The sequence below is a fragment of the Maylandia zebra genome, linkage group LG18, assembly GCF_041146795.1.
Source record: "Maylandia zebra isolate NMK-2024a linkage group LG18, Mzebra_GT3a, whole genome shotgun sequence".
Lineage (NCBI taxonomy): Eukaryota > Metazoa > Chordata > Actinopteri > Cichliformes > Cichlidae > Maylandia > Maylandia zebra.
In genome coordinates, this window is record NC_135184.1 from 27267279 (window position 1) to 27287643 (window position 20365).

Genomic DNA, 20365 nt, shown 5'->3' on the forward strand with positions numbered 1-20365 from the left:
GAAGGGTTTCACAGCCAATCCGACACACAGCTGGAGGCCAAACAAAGCTTCTGGAGGATGATTAGGCAGAGAGGCAATAATATATACTCTCTCTCTCTCTCTCTGTGTGTGTGTAGCTGCTGATAAAGGCAGTTTGTTGGGAGAATGGGATACTTTGGAGTAGGGACACAAATGAAATGTCATTTTTCAGGGTGTTCTTTATTTTACTTTTTCAATAAGCCACACAGTTTCATGTTCTCTTTATATTGACTTTATTAAATAGCTTGTTAAAGATGTTATGATTCTGTTAAAGTGCCTACTGAAAATTTGCCAGGGAAACATTCCCTTAGAGAGCTTCACATACAAGAGTTACTTGTCACATTACACACACACAGATTACTTTAAATATGATTTATGCAATTGTGCCATTCACATATGGTCCCTAATAAATACTCTGTTAACATAACTCTTATACTAAAACGCATCCATTTACAATGGAGGAAAGTAAGGTGAACATGTGCAAAGACACTAACAGGTACCTTTGTACAAGATATTCCATTGAGCTCCCATCACACTGAGAATACAAGTAATATGTGTAACAATTAATATACTATATTATAGTAATGCATTAGGATTCAGACAGACGCAATTCTTCGTTCTTCCCAGTCTCAACGAGAGAGTACATTCTCACATCCTTGTGCTTCTCACTAAAATAAAAGACCGGCGCTGCGGCCAGAGGATTATAGAGCTTTCATTCTTAATCTCATCAGAAGGCCAGTCAATCATCTCAAAACATTCGGTCAAAAAGACTGACAATCACAAAAAGAAACACACGTATAGAGATTGCATCGCAGTAAAAGGTCAACAGGTAACGTTTTACAAACACCTAGTCTATAAGAAGTTATACATGAAGGACGATGGATTGCTGCGTTCCCGATTCTCTCTTTGGCTGACGATATCACTTTAAATAAACTTTACTCGGTTCACTGTGTTACAGCGTAACACGCATAAAGATACATGTACAATAAAATACCTGAATCTGCAATCACCTGCGGAAATGCAATAAATATTTTGTCTCATTCCCATATCATCAAATATGAATATATTAACATTGGTTTAAACACAAATGGGCATGATGTGACTGCAGGGAACGGACAACGAGCCAGAGTTTTACAACTTAAAGGTTGTCACAGACCTACGATAGCTTTAAATGGGGATCTTCTACGAGGGAAACTATTGCAGACTGTAGCTCTGTCGGATGGTCCGAAGTCGTGTAACAGCTTGACACTTAACACAACCTGTAACTATGCTGAGCACGTTAGCTTATTTTTAACACAGTGCGAGCCTAAAATACGTCGCTGCGGGGCTTTGGACACCGGGTTCAGGGGAAACAGGTCAGAGTGCTGAGATCAAACATATGTACAGCTGAAAGCACCACCATATTGTGCAGCACATGTATGATACAGCAGAATAACTTGATGATACTTGTAATACTTCGATCTGTTCTTTCCCCCCTTATTTTTCATTAATTTACCACACTCACTCACACACACATTTGCTGTGGCACACACACAAGACATTAAAAGACAAACATTAAAAGACTGCACACACACACACTCTCTTTCACACACTTGTGCATTACAAGGCTCAATTGCACACACAGACATTAGAGCACATTTGCTTTTAAAGGAAACTTCTATAGAAAAAAAAAAAAAAATAATAATATATATATATATATATATATATATATATATATATATATATATATATATATATATATATATATATATATATATTTATATATATTTATATTTATATATTTATATATTTTTTTTTTTTCTTTCTATAGAAGTACCTATGTGGGCCAGAGCTAGTAAGAAACTCCAGAGGCTCTCTCATTGCTCGTTTCTTTCCAGCGGTGAAAACATTTAGAGTGCTGCAGGCAAAGGCAGACCGGAAAGAAAGAACCTAAAACGTGTCCTATTATTTCTCGGACTGCAGCACTGTGAATGTTTCACTCTGGCGTTCGCTTTTGCAGTAAAATCGATCACAGACTCCGGGAAGGCCCTGGAGCAGCGATGGCTGTGAGGTCTACAGGTCGTGGGCGAGCCTCTCGATCTCATCGATGAGGAAGTCGATGTCAGACTGGGTGACCGAAGGATTGGAGACGACCATTCTGAAGAAGTTTACTTTATTGCCCTGAGGCTGGTAGCCCACCATGGTGGTCCCTGACTCCATCATCATGGCCTTGATCTTTGGCGCCACCTGTTGGAGTGAAAAAGATGACAAAACAGAGCCTTGTATTCCTGAAAGCAATCTAATAATGTGAACATCTTTTATTGGCTGTTTGAAGCTGATCGTGGTGGAACTTATAGTGTGATTATAGTTGTACCCTGTGGAGTTTTTCTCGCCTCTCATCTCCATCTGGCATGCCTCTCAGGCTGGGTGGAATGTACCAGAAGCAAACATTGGTGTGCTGTGGCTGCAGGCAGAAATGAACACGTCAGATACAGATCACGGTGGGTTTTTATTTATTTATTTGCATTTACATACAACAAAATTCTGTTAAACAGCAGTGAATTAACCCTGGTGATTAAAACTGGACATTGGTAAAGGACAAATAAAAAGAGGGAAGCTCACCACTCCGTCAAACACCATCTCATATCCCTCCCTGTTCTTGATCTTGTTGTATAGGTACTGAGACAGATCCAAACACTTGTCAATGTGCTGCTCAAACCCAGTGGTGCCCTGCAGGGGAAAAGAGAAGCCAATAATTACAGTTAAGAACACTCAGTATAGCACTAAATAGCATTGCACTAACAAAGCCATGAAGGTTCTTATTGGCTTGGAGATGCTTTTCTGTCTTTTTTAGCCAGCATGTATGCACCCGTCTGTCCATCCGGCTCACCTTGGCTTTCCACATGAGCCAGAATTTAAAGATGTCCACATGCCGGCCACACTGGATGGCCTTGTCCCCTGTGTCATATGTAACGTCGTATTGTTTGTCTGGTTGGAAGAGGTAGCCAGCGCACATGGAGTTGCAGCCTGCTAGGATTCCCTACAGACAAAGTGCACAAACTGTTAACATTTCCTTTCACAGGTCTCCTGCCCAGGCTGTCATCATTTAGACATGTCAGACTACATGTACCAAGAAAAGCTGATGAGTATGAATGTGCAATATGGATATTCATAGAACTGTATTTTTCATAGGTTATAATGAAGAAAAAACCCCCAAAGTGTAATGGAAATGTTTAAGCTTTTGCTACATGTCTGTGTCAAACTAACCTTACTGAATGAAAGCCTCCATATTGTCTTATTCTGTCTCTGTGTTATCTTTCAGATATACAGCATGTTGATGTACAAGTTATCTTTTATTACACAGTGTTCTAACCGCAGATGGATAACTTGTCTTCATAAATGATTCGATTCTTTTAACTCAAAGAAAAGCATGAAACATGTTTGCTGGTGTGCTGCCTGTACTACTACCCCTTTACAAACATAAACAGAAGTAATTAAGAACATCAATAGCTGTAAAGCTCAATAGCTTTACATATGTATATATATGTGGACCTTATAATGCCAAGTGGCGACCTGCTCCAACGTTTGGATTAAAAAAGTCCCTAAAACTTGTCATCATAAATTTTTAAGGTGAAGTAATAGAAACAAGATACTGTGTGTGTGTGTGTGTGTGTGTGTGTGTGTGTGTGTGTGTGTGTGTGTGTGTGTGTGTGTGTGTGTGTGTGTGTGTGTTCCTGTACCTTTTCTCTGACCAGGATTGCTGAACACTGCAGAGGCACACCCATCATCTTGTGTGGGTTCCATGTGACAGAGTTGGCCCTGCAAAACATGTTGTCAGTGCTATCGTTAGCACGCTGAGGTTTCTTTTAAATAACAACACACAGGAGCTTATCAGTTCCCATGTGCTCACCTCTCAATTCCATTAAGCTTATGGCGATGCTTCCTAGACATCAGCAGTCCACCACCCCACGCACCCTAACGAGATAAAACAGTACTGTTAAAGGAGTGGATGACGCACTGAAGCTCCTGCTATCATCACTACTGCAAACTACTCACATCAACATGGAGCCACAAGTTATACTTCTCACAAATGTCAGCAATCTCATTGATGGGGTCAAATGCTCCATACACAGTTGAACCAGCTGTTGCATTCACAAACAATGGCACATAACCCTGCAGATGTAGTACCCAGGATAGATGAAAAGAAATGTGGTTAGAGATAAAAGTACATGGAGATGCAATTATATTAAAAAAATAAAAGGGGAAAAAAAACCCCTGACCTTCTGTTTAGCGTCGAGGATTTTGGCTTCCAAATCCGCAGGAATGACTCTCCCTCTGAAAACGAGCAGAGCAGCATGGAATCGCTGTGGATCTACATGTTGCACATACAGTATTCATCAGATGATTTCTGCAACGATTACAAACCTCTCATCCGTGCTGAGCAGGATCACGTTGTCAGTGCCGAAGCCCAGCGCAGCTCCAGCCTTCTTTATGGAGTAGTGGCTCTGTGGGGACACATAGCAGACCAAGCTATCCATGAAATACCTTTGAATTCAAAAAGGGGGGATATTTTGAGAGCTCATTGTTGCTTGACATTTTTCCTGCTCTCTGTCAAGTTGTCAAATTCAAAATACAAAAAAACTAAAATAATGAATTAATTGAAACAGCCAGTGCCCTGATTTAAACAGACCTACTGCTTATTCCCTGACTTTGATTAATCTACAGTCAATGAAGTAGCTTATCTGCATTGTTAGATTACCTGAGATGTACAGTGTGTGTGTGTGTGTGTGTGTGTGTGTGTGTGTGTGTGTGTGTGTGTGTGTGTGTGTGTGTGTGTGTGTGTGTGGTCACTTACATGCTCAGATGTGAAAAGGACAAGGCGGGGAGCAGCAGACATGCCCTTGGTCTTCACCTCTGGGAAATACTTGTACCGTGCGATCATCACACTGTACATGTTGGAGATAGCACCCCCTGTTAAGCACACCGCACACACATCAGTACCCTGGACAGCAGCACACAGTCTGTGCAGTGTACATCCACGTGGAATATTTGGACCAAAAGTCATACAGTAATATGAATATTGGCTATACATGGGTAGTGTGATTTACAGACCGACCTGGGGAAAAGAGGCCGTCACCCTCTCCGTTTGGCCAGCCAATCATCTCTCTCATTTTCTTCAGAGTCAGCTGTTCCATCAACACAAACACTGGGGCGATCTCATAGGTGAACCTGACAATCATAACACCGAGTAATGAATGCAGCACATCATTCAGAGACACTGAGCATTCTTATGCACTCGTAAGGCAGAGAGTCCACAGACTCTCCCAAAACACACAGTGATATTCATTGTGTGTCCATATTATTCATTAGTCCTTCTATAATTCCATCTGCAGAGCACAAAAGTGGAGCTTGTGCTGACTGGGCTAATTAAAAAGTGGCCGATATGAGTCAACCAGCAAACATTCATATTCAAATGCCTCCTAAAATCACTCAGTGGTTTAATTAAAGCACACAAAGCTCTGATGGATATCTGTCAATGGTGCCGATCTCAGCGGCGACTCTGAATGGGGCTGATGTGATGGCTGAGAGAACTCGCGCGCGTGCGCGCGCGCGTGTGTGTGTGTGTGTGTGTGTGTGTGTGTGTGACAGAAGGACAGGGAGAGGGAGTGCTTTAAAGAGATAACAGCCAACAGAGATAACAGCCTCTGTTGGCCCCAGAATATAGAAAAAATGAGGGAGAGCCTATGCCTATGAATTTCATTATTTCATTAAAAAGATGAAAGAGAAAAGATTCAAAAACAACAAAAAAAGAAGTAATCTTCACACTCTTGAAATGAGCCAACGCTTTTAAAGCTTGATATGTGCCTGACCTCTCTGTCAGTTAATAAAAGATAAAACGACTGTTATCTCCATGAACAGCCACCAACAAAACTCCTGGAGAAGCTAAAGTGGGTCAAATGTGTCACAGAAAGGAGGCCTGAGCTTTTGCTCTCTTTGCTAAGTGACATTTCACTGCTTCCCACACGCACCCTTAACGCTGATCCCTGTTTACCCCGCTTCTAATGAGGCCAGTTACACAACGCTCCTCCACCTCCATCGCTGTAGCTTCACCCATCACCCAAATTAGAAGCAGCGTTATCTCCACGTTTCTTCGATTCCTCCCTGTCTTTTTCCCCTCCCCTCAAATAGCTATCTGCACAAGGGCTGAGGTTGTTTTTTGTAGTTTGGTAGAAAGGGGGAGGTATAAAGTCTGCGAGCAGAGTGAGATTTAGGGAAACAATGCAATGAAGAGAAGTGTGACAGAGGACAACAAAGGAAGATGAGGGGATGATGCAGGGTGCGCACAGAAAAGCACGCAGCAAAGCAACATCATGAAGCACGCACAACGCAGAGGCTGAGTGACAGAGAACAAAAACAAAGAGACAAAGAGAAATTGAAAAAAAAATATGAAAGATGAAGAAAAATAACCAAGGAGGCATTTTTCTTGTGTAAATATTTCTGCTGATGATTTTTAGCTTTTGTAAATGCGCTGGACTACTCTATGACTTCTGGGCTGTGACTATGATTTGCTACACCCAAAGATAACACTTCACTTTTCAGTCCCTCACTGGCCTCATCTCACCAATTTAGTGTCCTTTGATATAGTGGAATTATGGTTTATATAAAGCAGACTTAATAACCTGGATGTCTCATATTCCTTTCTTCTCAAAACTCATCCCAGCCACAGGACAAAAAAAAGGTACAAAAAACCCCAGTCAACCTTTTTAAAATTCTCCTTCTCTCTGAGTCATTTCACGCTGTAATGGCAATAATGGTGATCATTATCACAATCAGAGCCAATCATTGGTCTTTTCAGGGTGAAAATTACCCCTCAGTCACCTGCCTATCCCCAGGGACAGCCCCTAAATGCCCTTATTATCATCATCAAGGGCACTCAATGTGTGCGTGTAAGTGTGTTTATGGATGTGTTTGTGTGTGTGTGTTTGCGCGTGTGTCTGTATGTGACTAATCCTCTGACCCCCCATCACCACCACACACATTCCTCTCAGCCCCTCAAAGGACCACTGAGTCCGTCTGTACCCACGGGGACAATAGAGCCGGAATGAGCACTCCGTGGGGAGCTGCGGCAGCCAGTTTCCACAATGTAACAGGGTTTTCTGTGCAGCCGGAGGACATTGTGTTTCAGTGTGGGGCCCAGCTGGCCTATCTGCTAACACCAGCTCACAATGAGCCTGTAGTCAATGGACTGGAAACCCTAGCTGCTGTATCTGGGACAGCCAGAGCTGGTGTGTGTGCATGTGTGCGTGTGTCATTATGAAAGCGTGCACAAGCGTGTGTGGGAAGTCAATGGCCCCGTCTCTTGGGGCATTCTTCCAACCAGGAAATGAGATGGGAAAGTTTTTCTAAGAAGGTAGTTTCCTATGCTAATGTTTTAATAGAAATTGGACAAATTAGGTGTCACAGTTTTCTTCTAGCCTTTGCTTTACTGTCCTCAGAAGCAAGTTTGGACAATATTCTTTTAGGTCTAAAGTGCATTGTCTTGTAATTAATGTTTATTCTGGGTGACCTTTTGTGCTGCACTCGTCCTGTTATTTTCTGCAGTTATGTGCCAACCCTTTCACCAAGTCAGACTTATGCAGGTGTGATTTTTGCACTTCACTGGAAGTTCAGTTCAGTTTTCTCCTATCTATGAATGCGGCAAGTCTGAACTGAGACTGAAGTCACGATACAAACATCTGTATTATCATATCATAGTTTCATTGTGATTGCCATATGAAGCTGTTAATGACTAGTTAAAGGAACCCAGTCTGTAAGAAGCTGTAATGTTTAAAGGTTGTTTGGGTAATGGGTGAACTGTAAATATATACAGAAACCATGCAGTTTATATTTTCTTCATGATCTAATAATGACTACATGATCGAGCCTTAGCTTAAAACAATCCTCATTCTTTCGTTATTATCTCCTCTAAAGAAATAAAAAAAACCCCTACATAAATAAAGCACTCCTACCAAACCTCAGCTGTTTTTGACAGACCTTAACTGATTTGTGTCTCTCACTAATAAAACAGCTGCAGAATAAGTTGATTAGCTGATTGCCTCTTATTGTATTCTGTAACATTTCCCATTTCCAGCCTCCATTGTGGCATTTTGCAGCTTTTCTTTGTGTTATGTAACAATAGAATTTATTAGCCTTTGACTACTGACTGCTGGACAGACTAAACAGGTTATTTGATAATGACTGCTTTTGTTGTGGATAACTGGGGGTGTTTTTTCCACACACTTCTGATATTTCATACGTAAAAAGTTGAATCATTTCACTACGAATATTTTTGGAAGGTGAAATTATTAATATTTTAAACGTTGCTATTGATACACATCAAAATCTAAGAAAATCACATGAAAGTGACATTGCTATAAATATTAGGCTGATTATTGCTCAGTAAAAAATGTGGATGAACTGACTGTGGTCGTCTGTATGAACCTCTGTGAGTGTGCTTGTGTTTTGCTATAATTTGTCACCTCACTCCAGTAATCGTGTCACAGAGTTGTGGCTTTTTGTTCACAGCATGTCTGCGTCAGGATCTGTGTGCTGAGAGCGTGTGCAACTGATGTGGGGTTCAGGCCTTCTCCACTCAAGCTGGGTGAACATGTAACTGTGACCTGAGATCAATATGCAATCTAACCACCCCCTGGGGCTTGGTGGTGTGTGATATACACACAGTATAGCACTGTGCCAGACTACCATCTGTCAATACAGGGGGAGAAAACACAAACACTTTATATAATCGGCCTCCTTTGACCAGTGGTGGAGTGAGCCCAGGGGTACATCATAAGCACTTCCGCAATGCTAATATATGATGATGACTAGAGGCTATTTCCACTGGCCTACAAACAGGAAATATCAGTTGTCCCCCTGTGAATTGTATAGGTGTTTCCCTTCTATACATAAACTGTGTCAGGCACTCGGTACAGAGAGCGTACTGTGTGACTTACATGTTGGTGTTGGCGGTGGAGGTGAGCCACTCTCCAGCCAGACCAATAATGTCTAGGCCAGAAGATAACTGGTTAAAGAAGCGTGGGTGACCTAAAGGGAGAAAAAAATAATACAAAATAAATATTAAAAAGTTCAATAATGGGTTTAAATTCAGTCATCATTCAGGTTTCATTTTGTATTTCCATGGCCAACCATAATAGCAAAGGGATCTGACAAAGCGCTGCTCAGTGGGCCATAACAGCTGTATGACAAGCATTTAGACTCTCACACACACACACATATACACACAGTGACTGTGTGTAGACCTGGAGCCTGTATGCAGTCATGGATACATGTACACTGTGGTTATGGAGGTGCCTGCCTCACATAATAAACAGAGTAATAAAAAGAATTAACAATAAAAATGAAATAACAGCTGTGACAAAAGAAATGAAAGGTGTGTGGTTTCAGCACCGCCGACAGCTCCTCCAGCCCACAAACTAAAAAAACAGCCACAAAATGTTTTGAGAAGAAAGAGAGGGAGAGAAAAAAGTGCTACTGAGTTGTAGACACAGTCAGTGACTGCCTGATATATAAAACCCGGGGGACAGTTTGAGCGTTGTCGTTTTTAACAGCTTGAATCAGCCCGTGTTAGGATCCCCTCAGGTGACACATGCTTTAATAAGTCGGGGGGTGGAAAAAAGGGAGGATGTGAAGTGAATTACCAGGGGTACAATACATATGGCAGTCATCTAAATAGGCTGTGTACTCTGCGAGAAATGGCCCATTCTCTAATAGTTTGTGTCACATTCAAAATCCACACACTGAACATGTGTGGATATTAACAGAGATGTAATGTCCTGCTTTATTACTATAATGTGTGTGGCAGTAATAAGGTGCAGGACTACATCTCTCACTGCTGTTTGCTTTCAATGCAAAAAATTAAAAGTTAATTGCATCTTCGCCCACATCACACATACCAATCTCCTCTGCCATCAAAAATAACACACACCTCCATGTGAGTTACCCAAGCACATATACTAAAAAAAACAAAAAAACAAAACAAATCTTTCCCTGTTGAGGTAGGTTAATGTTTCCTCCACGATGAAGGTCGTCCCAAAGCCCTTACCTGTGCGGACGCCATATTTGAGCGTGTCTCTGCAGTCCACCAGGATCTGCTCCAGGGACTCGGGCTGGTCTGACAGCTCCAGGTTGAAGCCCTCGATCCCCTCCAGGAGCTGGTGAGGGTGGTGGAAATCCAAAACCTTTGTAGACCGGTCGAAAGTCTTCTTGACATAGTTGGTAAGGATGTCAACCACCTCCAGCAAAAACTGCATGGTGGGCTCTTCTCCATTTTTAGCCGGCAGTAGGTCTAAAAGAGGCGTGGGAAAAGTAGGGGAAATGAAGCCATTTGTGATTCTGGGAGCTAATATCTGAGCACGTCAATCGATTAGCTTATCTTTTGTAAAGCTAATGCACTTTGTTTTTGAGTGAAATTCTAAAATTCTCTCCATTTTCCCCGCAGTTTCTCGGGCTACATTTCTGTGCTAGATCGAATAAAGACGGCTCCATAATTGGTCTTAGGTTTTGGCTAGCAGGCTTTAAGTTGTGAAATAGCCATCAAAACACACAAAAGACATTTCTCAGCAGACATTTTAACAGGAAAGAGTAGGCAAACACTTATGTTTAAGATGACATCAAAATAAATTCTGTTCTTTGAAAGGAAAGTATTTTATATTTAATCTAAGAAAAAAATAGTGCTTTGTAATCTATTTATTCCGTCGCGTTGTCTTAATTTACTTTAAAAAAAACTGATACGGACATGAAAATAGCACAAAATCACGCTTGCGCTAAATTAAGGTGTTAAAATCAGCTTCCCCCCCTCACTTTGTAAGTCACATTTCTGCCACCGGAATATCCAAGTATTTTAGTTCTGCAAGGCTTTTATAAAGCCTCGAGTTTAGCCTCCGAAAGCACGGTTTACATCACAATACATACATGAATAACCCAACCACAGTTTGGCCTCTCGTTCGTTCTGTTGATATTGGCCTAATAATTAATTTTCCTGTAAAGCTCACTGTCATTATCAAGCAAAAAGAGGACAAACGCAGAGATGGCAGACAGACAAGTGAAGACGCTCTTCTCTGTTGTATGTCAAGAAAGCCATGTTTAAAACGCCCGAGTTATAATAATAACAATAATAATGTTGGTGTTTTTTAAGGAAGATCTGGGATAGCGGAAGTGTGGTTTCCTCACCTCTCGCGAACAGGTTGGAGAAGTCGGTCTCGGTACGGCGGAAGCGCGCGTCCCTGTCGCTGTTATCGCACGAGAGCAAGTTCTTCTGGCCCGCGAGCCTCCCCTTCTCCTCCAGGCTGTTGTTCTTCTGCAGGAACCCTAAGGTGTTGCACGGCGAAGAGAAGGAGTTATCACCAAACATCTCCATCCCACTCATAAAAAAATAAAAAACAAAAAGAAAAACGGCGAAATTAAAATATAACAGAAAATAAATTTAAAAAAAAAAGCAAGAAAGAAAATTGAGATTTTTGTGAAATTTTTTAATCAGCCCATAAACAGCCGGAATACTTCAATCTGAAAAGCTTCTCTGTTGGAGGCCAAATTTATAAGCTAAGTAGGAAAAGGAAGCACCCGTGGGTGCCCGCCTTATCCCGTGACATCACAGCCTCACCCCGTCAGGAAGCGCCCAGCCAGCTTGCCCCTCCCCTATGGGCGCAGACTGATTGCCTCGGTGCTCAGGACAGGCTGCCACACACAGCCAATAAATATACACCCTCCGAAGAGGGGTTAATGAAGGATGCAAAGTGCCCTGAAGCAGCGTGTCTCTACAGGGCCACCGTCAGATTTTATAAGCTTTTCGCATATATGTGCAGAATAATGCGTGGGCCTAATTGCGCGTCAAAAACACGGGGAAGCCACACGCTCTTTGTCGCTTAAATTAAAAATATATTTTCAGTGAAAATGTTCATTGCTCATTAATAAAGCGTATGAATAATTAGTGGCCACTGCGCGGGGTTAAAACGTCATTTAACTAATGAAAATCCGATGATCACTTACTAAAAAACCAAAAACAAACAAAACAATGTCAGACTTTCTCAGACTTGTGCTGCAGCAAAGCGGTCAATAATGCGCCTTTTGAATGGGTAGAGCTTTACGTGACACTGAATTCAACTTGCGTGACTGCAAATAAATAAACATCCACACTTTCCATCGTGTGAGCCTCTGAAAGCAGATTCCTTTAAGTGATGGAGAAAATAAACGTCACATCCACCCCCTCCACTGTAACAAAAAAGAAAATAGAAAAAAAAGGGGGGCTATTAGAGACACTGACAGTAAGCCTGAGAAAAGTGACTCAAGAAATAACCGGATGTGATAGGAAAAGCAAATCGTTACGAGTTATTTTAAGGCACGTTCTGCTTTCTGTTTCCAGGCTTGCCCCGGAGATTTTTCTATTGGTGCTGAAATGGGAAAGACAGGGGAGGGTGCAAGGAGGGGCGGGGGGCCTGATCCGGGGCTCTCCTCAGCAGACCTACAGGCTAATGTCCAGTGACCTTTGGAAGATGGAAACGCACACTGACAGTGTGGAGGACGGCCCCGCTCTATCAACCTGTAATGTGGCCTATATTTCTGAGGGCCTCGAAATGAGTAAGATCATAATAAATCGTAAAAGAAAATGTGAACCGGTCAGAAGGAAAAAAAAAAGGAAGGAAAGCAGTCATAACGGAATTCAATATCGAGAGCCATGGTATGTCAAAAAATCTTTTAAAAAATGTATTTCTTTATTTCATTTTCTTAAATAACATCTTCAAGATTAAACCATTTTTTTCGTGGCGAAACAAAACTTACCGCAAATCTTCATCCCCAGTTTCCTTGTGCATCCGTGCATCCACGCGTATTCGTTGGCTAAAACAAAATGAACGTTTGAGTTTCTGAGCGTGGAGACCGCGAGCAAATGTGGTGAGGCGGGTGATGGAGCACAGCGTGCACATGGAACAAAAAATAAATAAATGGAAGCGTGAAGGAGCGACTCTTGGCCAGGTGTGCGACTGTGGGGTGTTTGGGTATATTCATATTTTCTGTAAAGAATTGCACGGACTGTTTTGCTTTGTTGAACTCGGATTTAGCCTCCTTACACCCCCTCTGATCACAAGAGGGAGGGGGGGGGGGGGGGGGGGGGGGGGATGAGTCTGCTAACACTTCCGATTTGAGTTCAATCAATAGGGACCGACAGTGACCCGCACGGCAAATCCACGCCGGCTCACACACCCAGCCAAAGGGCGGACTGGAATTAACACCCGTGAAATGAGCTCACGGAGGAGGGCAGAAATTAATTGAGTGGATCGCAGTATGTGAGTGGAGCGAGCTGGTAATGTCTCTGGTCTGGAAGTATACAGTAGGCGCTTGAAGCACAAACTTGGAGCGTAGTGCGTCGACGTACACACACACACACACACACACACGCCCATGCATATACACTTAGTGCCACACACATGCACATACAAACCGGAGCGTGGACACGCGTGAGCTGAGATGGAGAAGAAAGCCTCAGGGAACAAGATGCAGAGCGCTCGGCGCAAAAAGTGAGAAGCGACGAGGCGAATGTACCTGATGTAGAACTTGCGAAAACAAAAAAACAAGCATTTAAATTTACTGAAGCAATCTCATTCCGACAAAAAACAGCCCTAGGTGCGGAGGCCGAGGCATAAAAACACACATACACGGACACACACACAGACGCGCGCGCACGCAAAGCCGCCAGGCGTGAGATGGAGCGTGGCAGAGAGATAATGGCAACATCCAGCAGCAGCAGTACGCGAGCAAACAGACAAAACAAACATCCTAGTTTAAAAGGACATTTTCTTGGTTTAAATTTCCATGAAAGAAAAAGTCTGAAGATTTTTTTATATGTTTATTGGCACTCAAGGGCCACAAATAAAAGATTTCGAAATTTTGTATCCGGTAACGAGGAAGGGAAAATAAAGCATGTATTTGCACACCGGACAAAAGGAGCTGCAGGCTATCCCTGTAACGTTTTTCTGAAAAAACAAAACAAAAACTGCAATTATTTCCCTGCTTTGGACTGCAGATGGCTGCTCAAGTGTGCTCTAATGGAGTCAATTTTGTGTATGCGACAAAGGCTCGACGTGATTAATTAACCCACAGGTTAATGCACAGGTTTAGATTTTTCTTTTTCTTTTTTAAAAAGGAAGCGAATAAAAAGCATGCCTAAACTATGAGAATTATTACAGACAATTCTTATATCAAATTTTTTTGCTTTATCAAGACGAAAGGTGCACAGGATCAAATCTTCAAATCTTCATGTTTTTAATTTTGGGTTGAAACTCATATTTTGAATAGAACACGTTCAGGAAAAACGCTCCGAGATCGTTAGAAATGCCAGCGCTTTAATGGCGCATTATTTCTGCCAGGTCCGCCGCTCGGCGCGCACGGCTGGTCCGCCAGACAGCGACAGGCAGCTGTGATGGCTCTGTTTTTAACCGGAATGATTAACGACGGAGCCCACACAGCAAATGGCCCGGGCTGCACTCTCCTTTATCAGACAGGGAAGGAGGGGAGAGAGACAGAGAGGGAGAGAGAGAAGCAGACAGAGGCGCGTGGAGGGTGAACCTGGGTTTAAACCGCTGTGCTGGCGATAGATCGCGCTGCAGAAGTGTCTTTGAGCAAGGCACCGAGTGGCTTTCACCACAGCCCGAGCGCTCTGAAGACTGAAAACCATAAACACAATTTAGCCTCGGGGAGCCGAAGCCAAAGTGTTGTTAACAGGGAGAGGAGTGTGGGGACCTACTTGTGGTCGGAGGTCTTAAATTAGCTGAGTTGGGGTCTTGTTCCCCGCCGGCGGCTCTCGGCTCAGACGTAGCCATCAGTCCTGTGTTACTTTGGTTTCCGGGTGCGGGAATTATTCAGCTGCAAACAAAACGACTCAGTGTTAGGAGAGACTGCGTGTCGGATTTCCGATAACTGCGTGCAGTTTAAACGGCAGGCCGAGATTTTGATCAGAAAACGCACGGATTTTGCTCCGTGAGTCACCAGGAGCGCTTCATTCTCCCTTAAACGGCTGAAGCCGCGCAATTTGGAGTGAGTTGCGCACAACGCGCAACCAAGACGCACATCGCAACACTTTGGGGGATAAAATGGCTGCATGGGTATAGGTTTTATTTAGAGACACTCTTCGGATTGTGTTGCTTTCAGTCAGCTGTTAACTAACCCAGCGCTGCTGCATGACACAGGTTTACAGATGGGCCACAGATTTACAGATTTGTTTTTTGTTTTTAAGTTGGGAACTAGCAAAAGAAACATGGCTCGTTCTTGCAGTAAGTTCTTGTGGATCGTTAAAACCAAATCATCGTTTAATTTAAAAAGAAAAAAATGTTTTGTTATATAACAGATGACATTTTAAACGACCAAAACCAAAATATTAAAGAAAGAACAGGTAAGGCCCGCGTTTCCCATCGTATAAAATCACCGAGATGATCAGAAAATCAGAATAAAACGAATGCATTAAAATGATACTTCACAGGCAGCAAATATTGATAAAATGAGGTGACAGTGTCCACATAAATAACCGTTCCCCGTTCATGTGTTGACTCAGTAATCGACATTTCAATTAAGATATGCTTTGAACACCACCCTTACTACAATGTCATCACGAGACAGAGAGGCAGCGAGAGAGGGAGAGAGAGAGAGAGAGGCTGAACAACTAATAAATTCGTTTTGTCTCCCGTCTGGGAATGATTTATGTGAGAATTCTATTATTATTATTATTATTATTATTATTATTGTTTAATTTATGCTCTGATATTTTGTCCTCCAAAGCTGATCGCACGATATCAGCGGCTGAAAAGTGGAGTGGTTTAAGCATCTTCCCCCCCAACCTCTGTCTCTGAAGAAACAGACACGAAGGGTGCAGCTGGAGAAGAAAAGAAGGGATCTTACCGGCTCACGGGGCGCACAGGTTGTCGAGTCCAGACAAAGTACAACTTAAATGTTACAACTGCCACCCGAAGGCGCGACAAGAAACAGTCCAGTGGTGGCGATGGCGGAATATCAACAGAGCGCACTGATAAAATCCCATCCGGCGGCGCGCAAGTGACCCTTTCTCACTCAAGAATATTTTTATTCGTTATTTATATCTGAGGATCCGGCTGCCCATTGGTCTCTTCACGCAGGCATGAGTCACAGCCTTGCCTCCCACCCTGACGGCTAATGAAGCTTCCCTGAGTGCTACTGACAGCTGCAATCCACTTTAAGGAACCAAACAAGCAAAAGGAAAAATACCGATGACGTTTACCCGCCCCTGTGTGCGTATATGTGTGTGTGGGCGAGCTCTTGTGTCTCCAGGTGTGGGTGGGTGTCACAGGGATGAGGGTGGAGACTTGAATGTAAATTTGGTTACATAGAAATTGACCTTGGAATGAAACTGCATAGCTGGGCTTTTAAATACCAACAGATACATATTCAGGACATCCGGTCCATCTCCTCATATCTGTTGATTGATTTGGTTTTGGGGACCTGTGGAAGCTGTTAGGTCATTTATTCCAGAATGGACACACGTATTATAAAGCGAGCAGGACAAGCCATCCAGGAGCCATCCATCCATGCAAGCACTGTCTGTAACATTCACCTTCATGAGATGAAAACATTGCCTACATCATAATTTCTGACCTACTCACTGCTTTAACCTCGCCACGGACAATAACGCCGAGACTTCAAAGCATGGCGGGCGCTGGCTTAGTGTCCTTTCTGTCATCCTCACGCCTGCCTCTGGATCCAGTGCACAGACAGGGACCAGCCATTATGTTCATTCAGCCGCTGCAATTTATTCAGCCTTTATCAGGAGCCAATCATATCTTTCTACACTCACAAGTGACATGTGGAGATGCATAAAGATAAACTCAGACTGATGGCATTCAACAAGGAGGCTTAGCTGCTGGGATTTACATCTGCACTAAAACAGGGCACATAAAAGGTCTTCACTGCTTATGAGTTTACATAGGCTAACATTTTATTTGTGCTAATTTAATTGCCGCCATAACAAAAGACTGGAGAGTGGACCAGATGGACTCCAGAATCAGTTCTTTTGTTTGGGTCACGTTACAGCTCTCATCCACAGTGAAAACTGAAAAACAAAACAAGTAAGAAATCATGACTTTGGTCTCTCTTGTTTCATGCACAAATTTGTGAAATTTACATACTCCTTATACCACATCTTTTCCCTGTCATGCAGCATCGCTTATCATCTTCACAGAGAGAGAGCTGATGTTTAAAGAATCCTGAAATCAAAGCCATGGGAGGATTCAGCAAACATGGTGGCAGACGTGCAAACTTCCAGGGGAAAGTGTTTTTTTGTTGAATTTCATGCAATCTGAATGATGATACATAAACATGTTTTTGTATGTCCCGGTGACAGTTTAGATAATGTTTTAACATAACTGCTAGAGTCAGCATCAAAGGGTTGGCCAAGTTGGCTGCAGAGTGTCCAGATTGCTGCTAGGAGACCAATAGTTGGAGACTGCTGATGACACTTTAAGTGATGATCAAACATAACCGCTTAGAAGATTTTTGACTTTTAAATATCTGTTATTATAACAAGAATGAGGAACACGAATGCAGCATTTACATATCATCAGATCTATAGGCCGAAACTCCTCAGCTGCTTCTTTGTGTTGAGCAGTTAGCTGCTAACTGTATGTGCTGTGTGTTCCTAGTGTTCAGTTTTAGCATGTCTGGTCATAAAACTGCAGGGTTGTATTTTCCAATGCATTTTTAGCATCAGTTCAAACAGGTTAAGGTATTTTACATTTAATCACATAATGATTCTCAAAATGGATATGACTCTGATCGAGTGGATTCATTTACAGTCTCTTCTGCAGGTCAACGTGCAAATGTTTATCGGATTTATCAGGAAGCGTGTGTGTGGTTTGTCCGTATATTTTCACGGCTGATCTATCAGCGATTTATCAGTTCACATTTTCAGGAAATGAGGGCATCCGCTCAGTCCACATGAGCTCCTTTAATTCCAGGTGAAAATATGAGAGAATATGTAACTGTCACTGTGTCTACACTGAAAAGACTGCAACTGTGGGCAGCAGCAGTGTGCCTTAAAATAAACACAATATATGTAACATAGTCCCTGCTAGACAGGTCGTACAGCTTTAATAAGGGTAAATATGAGCAGGAGGGCATGGCTTGTGTTTGTAAACATGGTTTTCCTTTTCATAATCATCACCATGATCATCATCATCTGAGGCTGATGAAGAGGAGCAAGATGAGCTATGAGAGGGGTCCTCATCACTTCCAGAATCAATGTCATCATCATCACTTTCTTCCTCGTTGCTTTTCTCTGCGTGTTGCTCTGATGGAAAAATCAAACAACACCTTCGATGTTTAGTCTGTAACATGCAGCCTAAAGTGTTTGTACAAAGACAACTGTCACCTTCCAGCAGCTTCTTCTGGATCAATGGGAGGAACTCTGAGGCCTCAGGATTGTCTGGCTCGTAGATGAGAACTGGAGCGAGGAGAGAAGAGGCAGCATTGACTAACTTGATGGTTCGCTGACTTATTCATTGACCGACAGATAGATGTATAGCAGATACGTACTCATGTGACAGAGTTTAACAGCCAGCTGGAAGTATTTGTCCTTCAGAGCTCTGAGGAACTGAAAGATAACATTTTCACTTTAAAGTTAAGCAAAAACATTTCAGACATGCAAAGAAAAAAGCACTCTGTGGACAGAGCATGAAGTGTGGACAAGCTGGACCAGTTGCATTGCTATACCTTCATTAAAAGCTCTACTGGAGCCTTAAGGTCTTCACACTTCACATTCACGTTCTCAGTCTGTTCTTTGTCCTCTTTAGCTTTATACACGAGGAGAGGTTCGGCTGGTGCGTGAGCATTTGTTGGTCCCCCTGACAATCATCACCATAATCACTTTTTAATGTTATTTCTTTTGCCTTCGTGCTTTGCATTTAATCCTGTACCCACCTGTTCCTTTCGAGCCTGAGGACTTTAACATCTCAGTGCCTTTCATTTCCAGCTGCTCCACAGGTGCTCAGCCAATCCTAAAATCACAGGTGATCTGTGTCAGAAATGTATCAGAGGCGTATCTCATTGGTCTGATCACTGGCTGGAAGAATTTCGATACTGTGTGGCTCTAGAGGTGGGCCACACACAAACTCAAAGAGCAGCTCAACATTATAAAACAATATGAATGCAGAGAACAAGTCTAAATAAAAACCAAATGCTGTCTAGAATAAAGGGCAACATTTACATATAGATGCTCAGGGGGTCTGTGTTGGTACTTGTTCGCGTACTGTAGGACAGACTTTGAAAGCAACAGCTTTCAAAGTCTGTCATCTTCACCGGGTGTAAATTCCCTTCACCACGTCCCATAGTTGCAGTCTAATTACTTATTTCATGTGTACTCTGAGAGCAGAAACACCTCTTATCCTGTTCAACTTTACATAAATGAATAATAATGTTTGTTTTTTGTTGCCCAAAACAGGACATATATAGCAGCCTTTGAGAGTCTTGCTGCTTATGGTCTTCTTATAATAACTACCAGATGAGCGTTTTAATGTGATTACTCAGGAACTACCGTTTTTGTCATCTCACAAAATCAAAAAATGAAATACTGATGACAAGCAGAGGAACACGTGAAGCTAACGTTGTCATTAAAATCTTTTCACCATCCGGTTTGCAAGTTGCTTTAGCAGAAAGCAACATCCAGGTGAAGACACAACAAAAATACTAATTATAATTATTATACATCTTCTTAATAGGATGTGTAGGGCAGTGAAAAGACAAACTTGAAAAATGTGTGACCCACTTAGAGCAACGAGTGTCCTGCCCAACAACTGCATAGCATGAGCAGCCTGTGAACAACAGGGCTGCAATTCACAGAAACAGCAAACCTGTAGCTAGTAGAAGCAGACCGTCACGGACACCTGCTGTTGCACAAGATGTTTATCTGCTTTAAGTCTGAGGTCCTGTTCTGTGAATTTCTGACTGTTTCTTGCAGTGGAAGTTGACGGTTGTTACTTTAGCTGTCGGAGAAGGAGGTAAACAGCCGTTACTAAGCAACGGCGTAACGCCCACTCGCTGTGGCCTTCATTGTTGCCGGAAATTTGGACATTATATCAGAGACATGCCAAGCAGTTAATGATGATTTGAAATCTATGGAATGAATGAATGAATGGCACTCCAGCAAAGATCTATTAAAAATTCTCTAACATTTAGATGCGTGTTATTTATTCTATTTTGTATAGTTCTTTATTCTAATGTATATAGTATTTCATTCCTTATCTTATCTTATCTTATCTTATCTTATCTTATCTTATCTTATCTTATCTTATCTTATCTT

The 20365-nt window shown here is 42.3% G+C and overlaps 2 protein-coding genes across 5 annotated transcripts; both read right to left on the reverse strand.

Annotated features, from left to right (window-relative positions):
* Nucleotides 1-234: 234 nt before the first annotated feature.
* LOC101473770 (glutamate decarboxylase 1) lies at nt 235-16097 on the reverse strand. Of its 2 annotated transcripts, XM_004567215.6 has the most exons (17): nt 15940-16097; nt 14792-14910; nt 12832-12888; nt 11227-11364; nt 10100-10342; nt 8991-9081; nt 5114-5226; nt 4853-4968; nt 4423-4502; nt 4278-4332; nt 4054-4170; nt 3908-3972; nt 3738-3816; nt 2888-3037; nt 2620-2727; nt 2372-2461; nt 235-2244 (listed from the first exon to the last, which is right to left on the reverse strand). In XM_004567215.6, exons 2-17 carry the CDS (start codon nt 14865-14867, stop codon nt 2071-2073), a joined length of 1752 nt encoding a protein of 583 aa, XP_004567272.1. In that variant the 5' UTR covers nt 14868-14910; nt 15940-16097; the 3' UTR covers nt 235-2070. The 2 variants fall into 2 exon arrangements, with proteins under 2 accessions (XP_004567272.1, XP_004567273.1); XM_004567216.6 differs by lacking the exon at nt 12832-12888 and having other exon boundaries at nt 15940-16096.
* Nucleotides 16098-16931: 834 nt separating this feature from the next.
* erich2 (glutamate-rich 2) lies at nt 16932-20083 on the reverse strand. Of its 3 annotated transcripts, none has more exons than XM_012923534.4 (7): nt 19917-20083; nt 18988-19064; nt 18781-18884; nt 18604-18661; nt 18440-18511; nt 18233-18358; nt 16932-17122 (listed from the first exon to the last, which is right to left on the reverse strand). In XM_012923534.4, the coding sequence occupies exons 2-7, from the start codon at nt 19031-19033 to the stop codon at nt 17001-17003; spliced, it is 528 nt and encodes a 175-aa protein (XP_012778988.3). In that variant the 5' UTR covers nt 19034-19064; nt 19917-20083; the 3' UTR covers nt 16932-17000. The 3 variants fall into 3 exon arrangements, with proteins under 3 accessions (XP_012778988.3, XP_004567276.3, XP_012778989.3); XM_004567219.5 differs by having other exon boundaries at nt 16959-17122; nt 18781-18911; nt 19917-20081; XM_012923535.3 differs by lacking the exon at nt 16932-17122 and adding an exon at nt 17176-17276 and having other exon boundaries at nt 18781-18911; nt 19917-20055.
* Between the last annotated feature and the right edge of the window lie 282 nt (nt 20084-20365).